General features: G+C 38.3%; 1 protein-coding gene across 1 annotated transcript in view; it reads left to right on the top strand.

The window, feature by feature from the left end:
- Positions 1-15627, top strand: part of BLMH (bleomycin hydrolase) — a 46781-nt gene that overhangs the window by 26117 nt on the left and 5037 nt on the right. Inside the window, exons 10-11 of the mRNA XM_019429676.2 lie at positions 1251-1368; positions 4079-4148. Of these exons, the coding sequence (XP_019285221.1) occupies positions 1251-1368; positions 4079-4148 (188 nt within the window). The remainder of the gene's footprint in view (positions 1-1250; positions 1369-4078; positions 4149-15627) is intronic.

The following is a 15627-nucleotide window of genomic DNA, read 5'->3' on the forward strand; positions in this document are numbered from 1 at the left end:
GACTCAGCTGAGGTTCACCCAAAGATTAAGGGTCAAGGGTGGATCTCTCTCTTTCCATCTTGTAGAGTTTGAGGACTCATAGCAGAACCTCCACGTACATACATGCTGTAACCTGGGAAGTCAAGATCATACTTCATACTAAGTTGAAATTATTGCATGTTCCTGAAAAGCCATCCTATATGAGAAAAGCATTTTTAAAAATACTTGCTCTTTAAGTCTGCTCAGTGCATTTAAGATGTAATGAAAGGTTTTTTTTAGATTTCTTATTCGCTATTTCATCCTTAACTACTTCTCTTTGATGCCTTATGTATTTTGTCTTTATGACAAGTAGGACTAATTTCCATGTATGCTTTAAAGCATTTTCCTGGTTGTTTATGACAGTGAAGATTCATTTGCTAACTAAATCATACAAAATTCCTTGACTATTATAAAATACACCCCTTTATGCTTTCTTATTGTTACTTATAAAAAGTTGAGAAATTAGCTGACAGTTAACAACAGAGGAAAGAAATCTGCTAAAAGAGAGAATTCATGTTTTTTTTTAACTTTGACAATATTCTTGAATATTTTTGACATTGTTTATTTAAATTTCACCATCAACAGTGATCTAAATGAATTCAGCTCAGAAGAGATCTTTTTTATTTTTTTAAGTTACTTCAAAAGTTTGTTTTTTTGTTTCTTCTTGGTGGGGCGGGGCTCCTGGGTGGCTCAATTGGTTGAGCATCTGACTTATGCTCAGGTTCATGATCTCCTGGTTTGTGGGTTTGAGTCCCGCATCTGGCTCTCTGCTGTCAGCGCTGAGCCCACTTCGGATCCTCTGACTCCCTCTCTCTCTGCCCCTCCCCTGCTCGCACTCTCTCAAATATAAACAAACACTTAAAAAAAAAAAAGGCTTTTTTACAGTTTTTCTTGCCAAAATGACCATTACAAACTCATCTTGTCAGCTTTTTGATATGGGGAATGTTTATATCAACATATTGAAGTAATATGTTTAATTACTTCATATTTTAATATCACCATATTGAAGTAATATGTTTACTTCATATTTTTCTCAGTACTCTTGTGACACATAGAGAATGGAATCCCATCGAGAGACTAAATTCTGCATGTGTATTCTCTGAAATGCTACAGCCCATATTTATTTGGAACTGTTGAGCCCCTTCAGTTTCTTCTGTATTCCTTTAAATCCCAAAGCCGGTTTTCCCCCTTGATTGTACTGTCTTTATTCTGTACTACCATTCTTTTTACAGCTATGATCATGAGTTAGTGTTTGGTGTCTCCTTGAAGAACATGAATAAAGCTGAGAGGTTGACTTTTGGTGAGTCACTTATGACCCACGCCATGACCTTCACTGCTGTCTCAGAGAAGGTATGACCCTCAGCATGCCTACTGCAGTGTTTGCACAGATGGACCTACATTCTCCTGTAGACTGTTATCCAAGAGAGCTTCATTCATGTGATTTCTGTTAAAAGTTAACTTCCAAGTAAAACATTGTACTCGCGTCACTTGGGGTTTGGCTGCCTGCTCAGAGGTAATAAAAATAGGAACTTTCCATGAGGAGCAGAATTTGGGTCAAAGAGAGTAGGGAAGGAACAGCTTTTTTGTGACTTTGGAAGTTCTTGGTGTGAAGAGAAATCAGCAAGAGAACCTGGGGGAGAAGATAACTTCTATTTATAAGGAATTAACTTATAAATAAAATAACTTCTATTTATAAGGAATTAAATTATGTTCATATCTTGATGACTTATGTTTTTAGACTTACCTTCTTTTCATTTGTCATTCAGATTCTTCTGCAGTAAAATTTCAGGAACAGTAATTTGAGGATTTTGTGCCCATTATTGGATTTATGCACAGCTATTCAGGAAAATGTAAATATAAAGTATTTAGAATTTCCTATGAAATACTGTGAAAAGTAGTGTCACTATTTCTAGGACACAGTGTTGGAAACAGTAACTGAAATTTTATCTTTCACAAATAAGCTCACCCATTTCTAGGCTGTAAAGTGTATATTTTACTCCTGTGCTAGTGATCAAAGGAAAAAAAGGCTTCAAACTACTTTAATTCTTTACCATCATAGCAGAAATGTTCTTTTTGTAGCCAAATCACTGGAAAGTCACAGAATAACTACCTTGACATTAGAAGCAAAACATTAGAAGGAACTTTTCATAAAATACTATAAAAAATAGAATGAAATACAAAATTAAATAAAATACTAAAATACTTAGAATAAAATATTGAGTTCATATTTGTATGTTTGGACTGCTATATTGTAAAATTTAGTGGATTTATAAATAAAGGTGGATTTCGTGAAGCTCCTTAAATTAAATTTTTAAATTTTTTAGAGGATTATTAAAGGACAAAAATAAATGAAAAGCCTGTAATTTCCAGGAGAGGTTCAGCTTTTTATCAGTTTCCATCTGTGTGATATTCCTGTTTTTCAGAACTAAGAATCATACATACTTACTCAGAAATAAAAATCATACATACTATGTCATTTTCTGTGGAACTTCCATTCTTTGATTGGTATGGTTTATTAAGATGTCATTTTTTCCTCAGGGAAATGGAGCCACTTTATGTGCTAATAGTATAAAGCAGAATTTATATTATCATAACTGGAATTTTATATTGAGATTTCTCTCTTCCTTCCAATTTGGGGTTTGACTGCCAAAACTAGTTTGCACTGCATTTGAACGGTTATACAAAAATAAGCGCTAGTAGCTACACTCTGGGATATCTTTCTTGTTGCTGATTTCTTGGAATCCCTATGAGGGAGGTCCAGGTATTATTCTATATTTGTAGATGACATAGAGAACAGCTGTATGTAGGCCATGCAGGAATTCATTGGCAAAGGAAAGGAGAGGAGACATTTGCAGACTCATTGTAATAAATGACCCTAGGTAATACAGATTCTAACAGATCTAATACAGATATTTAAAAGGAAAATAAATATATTCTACAGTGAGGGGGGTAGAAAACCAGAACACACATCTAATAGGCGAGCCCCAGAATGTAGAGTTTAATTATGTGGTTTTGAAGGTACCTAGGGCTGCGATGCAGGGGTAGTACAGATAAGGGTGTTTGAAACTTGTTGATTTGATTTTTGGCTATTTCTGAGACTGAAAATTACTGAGATCTAAGAAAACTGCCAAGAGTAGAGTCAAATCCCATGTAGCTGAGACTCATGCAGTTATATGCAAGTGGGAGTTGACAGATGAAATCATTAGGAGATAATGCAGTAGCCAACTCTTCTTCTCATGCTACAAAGATTTAAGTTGTTTTGACATCAGCAAATGCCCTGGGTAAACATAAAAGAATAAAGTCTTTTCCCAAATGGAGCCTTCCTCTTGTCCCTTTCTGTGTCACTATAGTAAAGGTTATAAATGAAGGTTATCATGGTAAGTGTCATTGTTCCTTTAAGAAGATTATAATTGAGTTTATTTTATTAATGAAGATAGAGGAGGGAGAACGGTAGAACCATCTGGATTTTGTTTTATGAAAATAGTCCTTTTGCTTTGCCATTCAATCTGTATTGTATTAAATTCAGTACTTGTGTAACTGAATCAGTAAAAGTGCACATTTGGAGAGTATCATTACTTGGTTCCCCTAAGGAGAAAATTAGGCTGTATGATGAAAATATATTTGTTTTCTTTTTAAAACTCTGACTAGGTCTTAGAATCATTTCTATAATCAATATAGTGGGAAGCCTTTACAAAGAATGCTAATTGATTAAAAGCAAGGGTCCCCGTCTTCAGATGGTATTCACCACTTTTAGTAATTTAATATTTTGTATTTTCAGCCAAGGAGCATTTTATTATGCTTATTTTTAGTATAGACTACAGTGTAATGGAGAAAATAGTATTTATTAGATTTCTTGCATTTTTACCTCGAGAGTTAAACCCCATTTCTATTAGAGTATCCCTTTAGTTATAGTAGAGAATATTTGGCCCTGGTCATGTAGATCATGGCTGTATAGAGAAGGCTGTTTCTTCTAAGTGGCTGAAGAAGAGCTAAAATTATGTGACACCTCAGCAGGAGGGATCTAGTTTCAGACCATACACTGTTATCCACTTTTTTGCAGGATGATCAGGATGGTACATTTGTGAAATGGAGAGTGGAGAATTCATGGGGTGAAGATCATGGCCACAAAGGTGAGCTTAATCTGATAATACTAACTCGGGGTTGACTGGAGTCGGTGCTACTCTGCCTCCTAAGACATATGAGTAAAAAGCTGCACTAGTGTGGAGTATTTTTCAGTAATTAGTCTATTAGCTAGATTATTCTATGGAAAATCTAAGGATCTGGTGTGCCCCCACGATCCCTGTGACCAGCATGGTGTGCCAGAACCACACTTTATCTCTGACACCAATATGTGCTAGCATTCATTCTAAACCATGCTGACCCTTCTAGATCTTGTACCAGAATCACTTGACCAATGACCAAATGCTATTTGGTGTATTTTCACCTACTGCGCTCTCTAGAAAGTTAAAGCCTTCTGAGTGGGAGAATAGGATTGGCAAGAAACTTTAGGCATTTATTGGAGAGTCCTTAGAAGTCCAAAGAGCAGAGGAGCTCTCTGGTTACCGTTTAGAACTGCTCTATTCTGACAAATCAAAACCCAGGCAGAAGTCATAAGGACATTATAGTAATTAGGCTAAAAGCTAACAGGTAATAGGTAATATGAGTTGGAGAAAAATAAATAGATATATAAGCAAAATGAAGAAAATAAAAATTTCTAATAGTGATATCAGCCAGAGATCACCATTGACTAACAGTTTAGGGTATATCCTTGCAAATTTTTGAGACCATATATTTCAAGACAGTTTTTCATAGTAAATCAAAGCCTTCTAAGGTGTTTTTATGCTTTAATATTTAGGGTTTCAAACCCAAAGTGGCAACCACCATAAAGTATTGTACGTGTGTGCTGGTGGCATTTTGTAGCCACTCTTTCCCACAGCCCATATTCTTTTTAAAAAAAAAATTTTTTTTTAACGTTTATTTATTTTTGAGACAGAGAGAGACAGAGCATGAACAGGGGAGGGGCAGAGAGAGAGGGAGACACAGAATCAGAAGCAGGCTCCAGGCTCTGAGCCGTCAGCCCAGAGCCCGACGCGGGGCTCAAACTCACAGACCGCAAGATCGTGACCTGGGCTGAAGTCGGATGTCTAACCGACTGAGCCACCCAGGCGCCCCCCCCACAGCCCATATTCTTAACATTAGTCAGTGGATTCTGGTTAGGAAAAACATCATAACCACAGCTTACTAGACCAGTTAGGAGACTGAGAAGAAGTAGGTAGGAAATCCAGTAGATACCCAAACACTTAGAATCAAACTTCAGCATACATCCCACCAATCAGGAATCAGCCAGAAACATCCTTATTGAAAAAGAAAATAGAGATCTCAGCAGCTCTTTGCCTGTTGCCTCCCTGTATGTTTAGATAGTGATTTCCCAGCTATGTTTTTCAGAGCCGTAGGATTTCCAAAGGTAAAAGATGGAGAAGAAAGGGTGTGGAGGTTTGGAAGTGAGCAGATGGGGCGTCAGTCATTTATATTTTCAAACTACTGTCTTAGAAGAGTCTGTTAACCTGAGTTTTAAACTTGAGTGTGCTGTGATTCAGCAGCATGGGCCCATACATGACAGCCAAAACCTGGAAGCCATTTAATTTGTCTTTCCAAGTCTTTTCATCTCCCCGTGATAGGATCATTGGTAGATTTTGACTAACCATCCCCAGGATCTGCTGTGAAACTCAGCAGCTCGGTGTTTATATGTAAACAAATACCAGGGCTGTTAGTGCAGTTCATCATCAGATAGTTGCATATCTCCCTGCTGTTATTCTGTGATTGTGGGCACTTATTAATTAAATTAACTGGTGTGAATTAAAGTATAATATATTTCAGTGTTTATTTTTGAGAGAGAGAGAGAGCATGCATATTAGAGGAGGGGCAGAGAGAGAGGGAGACAGAATCCCAAGCAGTCTCCATACCATCAGCGTGAGCGCAGAGCCCAATGCGGAGCTCAAACCCATGAACCGCAAGATCATGACCTGAGCCAAAATCAAAAATTAGACGCTTAACCGACTGAGCCACCTGGGTACCCCCCCAAGTGCAGCATATTTTAAAATTGGTGATTCCTTATATGATGAATTTTGTTTTAAGACAAACACACATAGGGATCAGATGGAGAGGAGTAGAAACCTGAACAAACCTAGCAGAAAGTAACGGACACTCATAATTCAGTTACATCTGCAAATTGGTAGTAGTTAAGAAATGGATGCAGAGGAATAGCTTGTCTTAATTTGGAAGGATTTGATATTTGTAACATTTTACAACATAAGATACTGCTCCAGATGGACCTCTGTAGCTTCTGTTTCATTTTTGGTCTAATTTGGTCCCTTGTAATTGGGCTTGTGTCCATAATGGTTAGTGTCTAGGAAGTGGACTCAAGTTACAGTTTGTTTAGATGAGCCTGGACCTGTTGGCTTGCTTCTGTGATATTTTTCCATCTGTCACAGTCACTCAATTTATTGATAGTAGTGTTTTTTGTTGGTCTCAGCCTGTCCATAGCCGGTGTCGTGGCTTGACCGCCCTTGTGGTTTTTACTATGATTACAGGATACCCTTAAGTGGTAACCATCAGGAAACTTTGAAAAAGTAAAAGTTTATTGCTTACAGAACCTGGAAATTACACAGTTCACGTGGGGCCAGACATTGAGGTCACAGGTAGACAGAGAGCATGCACATGCCTGAGGTTCTGCTTTAAATAGAATTGAGGATGGGAAACTAGGGTTTTGCAGGCTCACTGTTTATTGGTGAATTTAAAACATAAGAGCAGGAACTTAAAGCGTGGGAAGAGAAGAAGCAAGTGGCCTAAATGGTCAGTTATTGAAATCAACTAGGATTTCTAAAACAAAGGAGCCTCAGTTGGGGGAGGTGGCCTGGCTCTTTCTCTAGTCACGTGGCTGACAATGTGTTTATTTGAGATAAACATCTTGGCAGTGGATGCCATTGCAATCAAAGCCTAAGTCAGGCACTTGCATTACAAAACAACAACAACAACAACAACAACAACAACAACAAACCTCTCAGGGTTTACACTACATGGTAGTATCCATTTAAGAGAGAATAAACACATAAAGTCAGACAAGTGCTTTCTTCTGTGTAGTGTGAGTTATTGCCTTTATTACTTTGGACCTAAATACTCTTAACGAGGATTCTGGGCCACTATTATTTTTTTTCCCATTCAACTATACCTCTTTACTTACTCAAAAGTTTTATTTTTGCTAACTTATTCCATTATGTTGAGAGAACTGAGGTCTTGATCCTTGTGATCTGCCTGTAATCCTTGGTGAAATCTTCAGCTATCTAGTTAAGATTAAACTAACTTTTTTGTTGTTGTTCTTGAATAACTAAAATGCCTGAGATTATGCAGAGCAAAGCATTTCAGTGGAGAACTAAAAGCTAAGAAATTGAGGAGTGGGGAATAAGGAATAGTTCATTCAAAGCCAAAATAAATAAATTATTTTCATGTGTTTCTTAGTGATGTTCTTTTTTACTTAACAGGAAGGAAGGAAAGAAAACATAAATCTAACTTCATTAGCATACTTGGCCTGACCTTAGGAGAGTGTGTATAGTATGTTGTTATGCTGGCAATATGTGTTTACCCCAGTGAGGCCCTCCTATCTGGCATCCTGGTGGGCATTGGCTGGCATGTGTGAAGCAGAAGCTCTGTTTGTGCTCCCTCTGGAGACATGACAGCCTTAAACAGCAATGCTGGGATTTTGTTTCTGTAGATAACATTGTTAACAGTTTGTTACTATTCTCTTTGGGATTTCTGCCTGTTAAGACTGATGGTTTCTGAAAAAGCAGTGTTGATAATACAAGCCAGATGTAAACAGAGCAGAGATACTTAGGCATGCTGCCCTTGCCCTCTCCTCAGTCCTGGCTTTGGTCTTCCCCATCGGTCCTGTTTCCCCAAGTGAACAAAAGTACTTTCTGACCACAAGAGATATAAAAAGAGAAATTCATTCTTGTCTTACTGGGCCCATTGGGTTACTTCATGTTGGTGAATTCCAGTATTCTTAGTCAGCTGGACTGAAAATTGGATGCATATCTAACATGTTGTATTACCAACAAGGCTTTCTTTTTGCACCTGCTTCTTAAAATACTTAGCTGTGTGTTTTGTACGTTTATGGATCGTATCAGAAAAGGCGGGGGCGTGCCTAGCTGGCTCAGTCGGTAGGACATGTGACTCTTGATCTTAAGGTTGTGAGTTCAAGCCCCACGTTGAGTGTAGCGTTTACTTAAAAAAATTAAAATCTTAAAAAAAAGAAAAAGAAATGAATTTCACAACTGGATAAGGGAACAGACCTTGGGACTTGTTACACTGCCTACCATTTGGAGAAGTTGGTAGACTTATTAGAGTAAAATGGTTTGTAAAGTATTTAAGAATTTAAAATAGAGGAAATAACCTTTGGTGTTTCTCTTAGTCAGAAAATCACTTGAAAAGAGGACACTCTTCAAGCCAAAATAAGCTGCAGGTCATCTAGATAATAAGTGATAGAACCAGAATTATACCCAGAAAGTCTGACACTAGAGCCAGTTTTCTTAACCACTGAACTCTACTTCCTCTCAGTTTCTCTGTTCTTGTAGCTTCTATTCCACTCATGGAATAACAGAACAACAGAACAATTCATGATCTTTGGTGATTGGAAACTAGTGGTTGAGGGAACATATAAAACCATAAAGGATTGGAGACATCGTGTAAATGGCTGATGTCAGGAAACTGGGCTCCTAGAGCACCATTTATGGCTGGGAATGTGAATAATAAGGGAGCAGGGTGGGGTATCTTGTGAAGTTTTATGTTCAAATTTAGCACGTTGTGAGTTGAGCAAGTAAAAAACTATGTAAATATCCCAAATTTCCCAGAATTATTTTGTCCATGCTGCTTTATAATGTGTGTGTTTGTTTCTTTTTCTTATTTTTTTATCATGGATACTTTTAAGCACATATAAAGTAAACAGAATAGTACTAAGGAACTTCCACGTGCCCATCACCCAGCTTCAATAATTATTGGCATTCTGTCATGCATATAACAAGGTGTTTCTGATCATCAATAAATTGAATTCTTGGATGTTCCTCCTAATGAGCCAGTCTTATTATGGAACTTTACTTCTCCAATGCGTTCACTTAGTCATGAAATGGTATTCTAGTTTTAAAATCTGATACAGCAGAGCTCTGAACATGGAGTTGTCATAACATGGTTCTTATTTAGTTTCTCAATATACTAAATAACACAGTCTTTAAGTGAGGGTAGGGAGAATATTATTTTCATCCTGCAGTGGTCACTGAAAGAAAATATTTCTTTTAAAAATTTTGTCTCTCCTCAGGCGCCTGGGTGGCTCAGTCGGTTAAGCGTCTGACTTTGGCTCAGGTCATAATATCAGTTTGTGGGCTTGAGCCCCTCATTGGGCTCTGTGGTGACAGCTCGGAGCCTGGAGCCTGCTTTGGATTCTGGTTCTCCCCCTCTCTCTGCCCCTCCCATGGTCATGCTCTGTCTCTCTTTGTCTCTCAATAATAAATAAACGTTAAAAAAAATTTTTTTTTTTAATTTTGTCTCTCCTAGTTTTCATTTTGAACCAAGATTAGTTTTTCTTTTTTTTTAATATATGAAATTTATTGTCAGATTGGTTTCCATACAACACCCAGTGCTCATCCCAAAAGGTGCCCTCCTCAATACCCATCACCCACCCTCCCCTCCCTCCCACCCCCCATCAACCCTCAGTTTGTTCTCAGTTTTTAACAGTCTCTTATGCTTTGGCTCTCTCCCACTCTAACCTCTTTTTTTTTTTTTTTTTTTTTTTTTTTTAGTTTTTCATTTTTCAAATTCCTGTTGTGCCTTTCAGATACATGAACATTTGAATTTGTTTTTAACCTATATTCTTCATCTTTTCTTACAAGTAGCCTCTCTGTTCCTGATTTCATTTTAATGGAATTTTCAGACTTTCTCCTAAAAAAGAGTCTCTTGGTGATTTCAATTAAAGAGACTTCGGCATATTAGAGATTACTCTAGAAAGAAATTTATGTGGCTGATTCAGATTATATCTGGACTTCTCCTACTTCTGGAAAACCAGCCTCACCAGCCAAACTATCCCATATGATTTTGGAGACAGTATGTCCAAAGCTAGGCAAAAAAAAGTCCTCATATCCTTCATCTAATATCATATTGTGGAACCAGGAGAGACAGTGACTACTTTCTTGATTGTAGATCCTGGAAAGTAATTTAAGTCCTTACGGTTTCACATTCCTCTATCAGTAACATGTAATTTCTATTTCCTTATGATGTCCTACAGTTTGTATATACCCATCAAATGAAATAATGTATGAAAGCATTTTTCAAACTGTATGCTATTACATAACTCTGAAGAGTTTAATGGGTATTCTGTACTTCTGTCAGAGGTACTCAGTATATATAGCTCATAGCATCTTGCTTCATAAGAATTCAAAATTTGCTGATGCGTTTGTATTTATTTTTCCTCCTGGTATCAAGGTAGAGTAACTCAGGATAGGAGTATGGGTGATTATGCCCATGTTTTATGTGAAAAAACTGAAACTTGTTGAGAGGTTTTGATTTACTTGGATTGCACTGTGTCAGAGATAGAATTCGGACTCAGATTTCTTAGTTTGACAGAGGCAGCTTCCTAAAAATGTTTATTACCTATAAAAGATAACCTGTTATTTGCAGACCTATTTGAAATTCAGTTTTGTATTTCTGGCACAAGTAATGTAAATTATAGATAATATTGAGCTGAATATACTGAAACGAGAAAATTATATGAGCTAAAAACAGAGGCTTCTGACTTTCTGGAAGGGGGCAAGATACAAATTTGTTATTGCACTGCAATGTTTTCATGTCTCTTCTAGCTTGGGAAAAGTGCTGCTGTTACCAAGTATCAGAGTTCTTTCAAAGGGACTTCTCATCCTCTATCTTTATTAACCAAAGAGGCTGCATGACTTGGGCTAAAAAATAGTACATGTGAGTGAGTGAAACAAAGGAAGCTTGTGATCTCGGATCGACCGCTGCTTCCTTATCAAAGTGTATGACTAAGAAGGGCTACCATTTGTGAGAGGGGACAAACTATGGGACAGTTTGGGCTCCTCTTGACCTGTAACCAGGCATAAGTTTCAGGGACAAATATCCTCATATTCATCGTAGAGTTTTGTGCCATGTGTTTGCTTTCTACTGTTTTCACCTGATCGTCTCCAAGGTGTATTTGCATTAGTTTCAGAACGATAAAGGTGAAGCACAGAACCCAGAGCCAGACCGCCCAGGTCCTGGCAGTCCCACCTATTGGCGGTATAACCTTGGTCATGGTATTTATCCTACCTAAGCCTTATGCTTCTCATCTATAAAGTAGGGGTAATAACCATACCTGCCTCGGGTTGTCGCGACAACTGTACCAGGCATATAAGAAGTGTTCGGAATATTAGCTGTCATTGTGACTGTCGCTACTATTACCTATGGACAAATGAAGGCAGAACAAGAAGAAGGCCCCTTAAACTTTCTCTTCTAGAGGAGAGCTGTTTAACCTGCCCTCGCTTCCAGTTTCAGACCTCTTAAGAATTCAGGACTGTAGTGCAACCATCGTGCTACATCACCAGTTTACCAGATGAGTAACTCATTTTGTGGGCTTAGTTTCGTGAGAGAAAGCAGTGGAGGTGAATAAACCTAGTGCTGTGGAAAAAAACCATTAGCAGGAGCATCACCTCACATTTATTGATGGGGTGCAGGGAACCGTGCTCAGACCACGGTGGAGTGAATGTCTGGCCCACCAAGGAATTTATACTTCTTCATCAGGGATGCAGGAAGGGGATTTGAAGAGGGCCATGATGTGACAGAAGCGGCACTCATGGTGTGCTCCTCAGACTGTAAGATATAGGATAAGTAGACCCAGAAAAGGAAAAGGAGATGATTTCTCCAAGAGGGGCAGATGACGGAGAAATGGGAACTGGGGAGGGCCCCCACAAAGGGGAGACAGGAGGAAGACACTGAAGCTGAGGTGGGTGAGGGGTTAGCAAGGAGTCAAGGGACTAGATGGCATCCGGGAGAACGTGGTGGTAAATCGTGCTGCGGCAGAGCAGTCAGAAGATGCGTCCAGGGAAAAGGCCTTTAGGCAGGTTTTGGAAACTCTACGAGGGATGGGGATGCTGTTCTGCCACATCAGCAGCAGGACTAATCCCTTCAAATGCTAGGTGCAGTGAGAGGGCAGGAGGATTGAAGCTGGGACGATTGAGGTTGTAAATCTTGCCGCACATGTAGTTTTTAATTATAGGGATGAAGTGCAGCATACTCTAGGGGTAAACTGTAAGGTGGCTGGTGAGTGACTGAGCTGTGAAGGCTCCTTAGTGAGTCTTCAAGGGTGAGTGGAGTCTGAAGAAAGGTGTTAGGGTTGCGACTTTTTTTGGGAAGGAAGTGGGAGGCCAGCCAGAGAAAGGATAGCTGAGGAGGGGTCTTGGCATGTGGAGCGTGCTTCAGCACATCTGAGGAATGAGGCCAAGAAATAGTGTGAGCTTTCGAGATTGAAAAGCAAGCTTTGCCTGAAACAGGAGTCATGATAGTTTTGGGGTCAGAGAGAAGTCATTGAGTTTCAGTGAGAAAATAGACCCTTGGATGATACCTAAATCTGTACTTGCCTCTCCTGTCCATCGTTCAAGATCTGGCAGAATTGTGTGTGTTCTCAGGCTCGCCTGGGTCGTGCTCACGGGTCCAGGAAAAGGAGAAATCAGACTGGTTGGTACGTTGCCATTTCTCCTCAGCCCTGAGGTAGACAGGCTTCTTCTGGACTCCTTAGCAGAGGACACTTCTTTAGTAGCCTGTGCTTCTGCTATAACTAAATTTGGTTGTGATTTGATGGTTTAAAGAAACACAACCCACAAGCCAAAACAGCCCTCTTTCCCTACCATATTTTTCACTCTGTAAGCTCTCTAGCTTTTGTTTCTGGAAAGGAAAAAAAAAAAAAAAGCCACAGGTAATACCAAGCTATAAGAGTATCCTTTCTCTTATCAGTGAAAGGTTCAGGAAATTGAATAGCCAAACTCACCGTATAGCCAAACCTTTGTGTTAACTCTGGAGGGAAAAGAAGCCTCTTCTCATATCAGTGTCCAATGTTTGTCTCATAAATGGCACTTGCGGTTCCCTTTCTTTCTCTCTCTCTCTCTCTTTTGTTTTTGAAACATCCACCCCAACCTGTTCTCTGTCTTCTCAATGCATGCCCTGGGAACACATGGCATCTCTGATTTAAAGATACAAAATACCTTATAAGCAAACCTCACAAAAACTGGGCACATGACTGCTGATGTGGAATGTGTGAGCAGGTGAAGTTCAGTTGCCTGAACTAGATTACGTGCTGTTATTTATTGCCTAAGCCATAACTACCTGGCCTCTGAGCACTCTCTAGAAGGAAGCTGAACCTCATGGAAAAGACTGAATTTGAAGACGGAGGTTTGAATGCGGGCTTTACTTACTGGCTACAGGACTTTAGACAATTCATACCAACCCTTCCTGCCTTGTAGCATTGTTTTAGGATTAAAATCAAAACAAGGGCAGTGGATGTGAAACTGCATTGTGAAGTGAAGCTTCCTACAGATTTATGCATATGCCTTTGTTTCGTTTTGCTTTTGAAAGTGTAATTCTTTTGACAAATGATAAAATCACATTGTTCCAAAATCAAATTACCAGAAAGCATATAAAGAGAAGGCTTTTTTTCCATTTCTGTCACTCTCCACTCCCTTCCCCTTCCCTTCTTTCAGGTTACCATTTCTGTTAGTTTCGTTGTATGTTTGCAGTGTGGTTTAGTGCAGCAGAGGTAACACGCCGTATTACCCTGCTCTGCCTCTTGCTCTCACTCCTCTAAACAGCATGTCTTGGAGGCATTTCATATCAGTATGTTTCCATATCGAGACAGCTTCATTATTTTCCATTGTCTGAATGTACCATAGTTTATTCAATCAGTTCCCTTACTAGTGGAACTTGGGGTACTTCCAGTTTTTTTGCTATTACAAACAGTATTGCAGTGAGTTAGTATATGCACAATGCTTAGAGCAGTGCTTGGCATATAGTAAGTGCTAAAAAAGTATTAGTTATCGTGCATAAATACATACTATGTTCATGCAAGTATTGTGTGTCTGTGGGATAAAGTCCCAGAAATGGCATTAGTGAAGGCGGTGAATGCATTTGAAATTTGTCTAGATATTGCCAAATTCCATTTCAAGGGATTGTGTCATTTTGCACATTTGCAACACACTCAATAGAAATGTAAGGTATTACGACGGCTTTATGCAGTGGGTACCCAACAAAAGTGGTTGACAGATTATCACCATGTAATTATCTGTTGAAATTGTATATGTTCCTAATTGGAGACTAGACTGTGCCAAGGCCTTAAGCGAGTGGTGGGTTTTCATTTAGACTATGCTTATAATGTTTTCTTACCATTCATCGTTCTTTTTTTCTCTTATTTTTTATTATAATAGTAGAAAAATGTTTATTAAGCATAGCACCAAAGTTAGAAATCATAAAGGAAAAGATTAATAAATTTGATTTCATGAAAATAAAGTTTTAGTTGACTAGAAAGCATCCTAGACTAAATTAGAGTGAAAATTATATGATAGGAAAAAATGTATGCCACCATTATAATATATAAATATATAGTGTGCTATTACTGATCACTACGAAAAAGGCAAACACACCAGGTGAAATAGGCAGAGGTGCCAGACAGGCACTTTACAAAAGAAAACTGTAAATAGCAAGCAAACACACATAAGAAAATTAAATAATTAAGGATGCGTACAAAGATTTAGTTGCAAAAATATTTATAGCAATGTTGTTTCTAAGCATGAAAACACAATCCAGACTTCAACAGTAGGGGATTGATCATAATTGGTTTACTCATACAAATTCAGCGCTTAAAAACTATGGTGTAGATAGATGTATTTTTTATTAATCAATATGGAAAGAGATGCATTGGAAAACAGCTTGTGTGGTACTTTGTAATAAAAGAGTGTGTATGATGTCTCATTTTATTAAATGTATAGAGTCTACCCGCAGTAACTATCAAAGGCTATATGTGAAATGTGGACAGGGCTTATCCCAAGGTGGTGGGATTGTAGGCTGTTTTTAAATTTATTCTCTTCTTCTCCTCATCCACCTCTTCCTCTTCCTCCTTGTGTTGTTCCTCCTCCTCCCATGCTTCCAAAATCTGTTCTAATATGCGTTAATTATTTGGGTAATCTTTAGTATTTGAAGTCAAAAACCAATATAATAATTCAGAAATTTTGATAGGAAAATCACCTACCCTGTTGTATAAAATTATTTTGTTATTTTTTGTAAGTTTTTTTCACCTGTGTATCTGGATTTGTAACATGGTTGTAATTATATAGGGTATATCATTTTTAATATACTTTACTTTTATCACTTAAATATTTCCCATGTTGCTACATAGCCTTTGCAACTTCATTTTAAATGACTGGCTATGTTCCATGAAGCTGTTTCTCACTATTTATTAGGAAGTTGGAAATAGAACAATGCCAGTGAGGTTTTGCTTTCCTTTCTCGGAGGCTTTCTTCAACCTTGCATTAT

This window comes from Panthera pardus, unplaced genomic scaffold (assembly GCF_024362965.1).
Source record: "Panthera pardus isolate Hobbes unplaced genomic scaffold, ASM2436296v1 HiC_scaffold_3, whole genome shotgun sequence".
Lineage (NCBI taxonomy): Eukaryota > Metazoa > Chordata > Mammalia > Carnivora > Felidae > Panthera > Panthera pardus.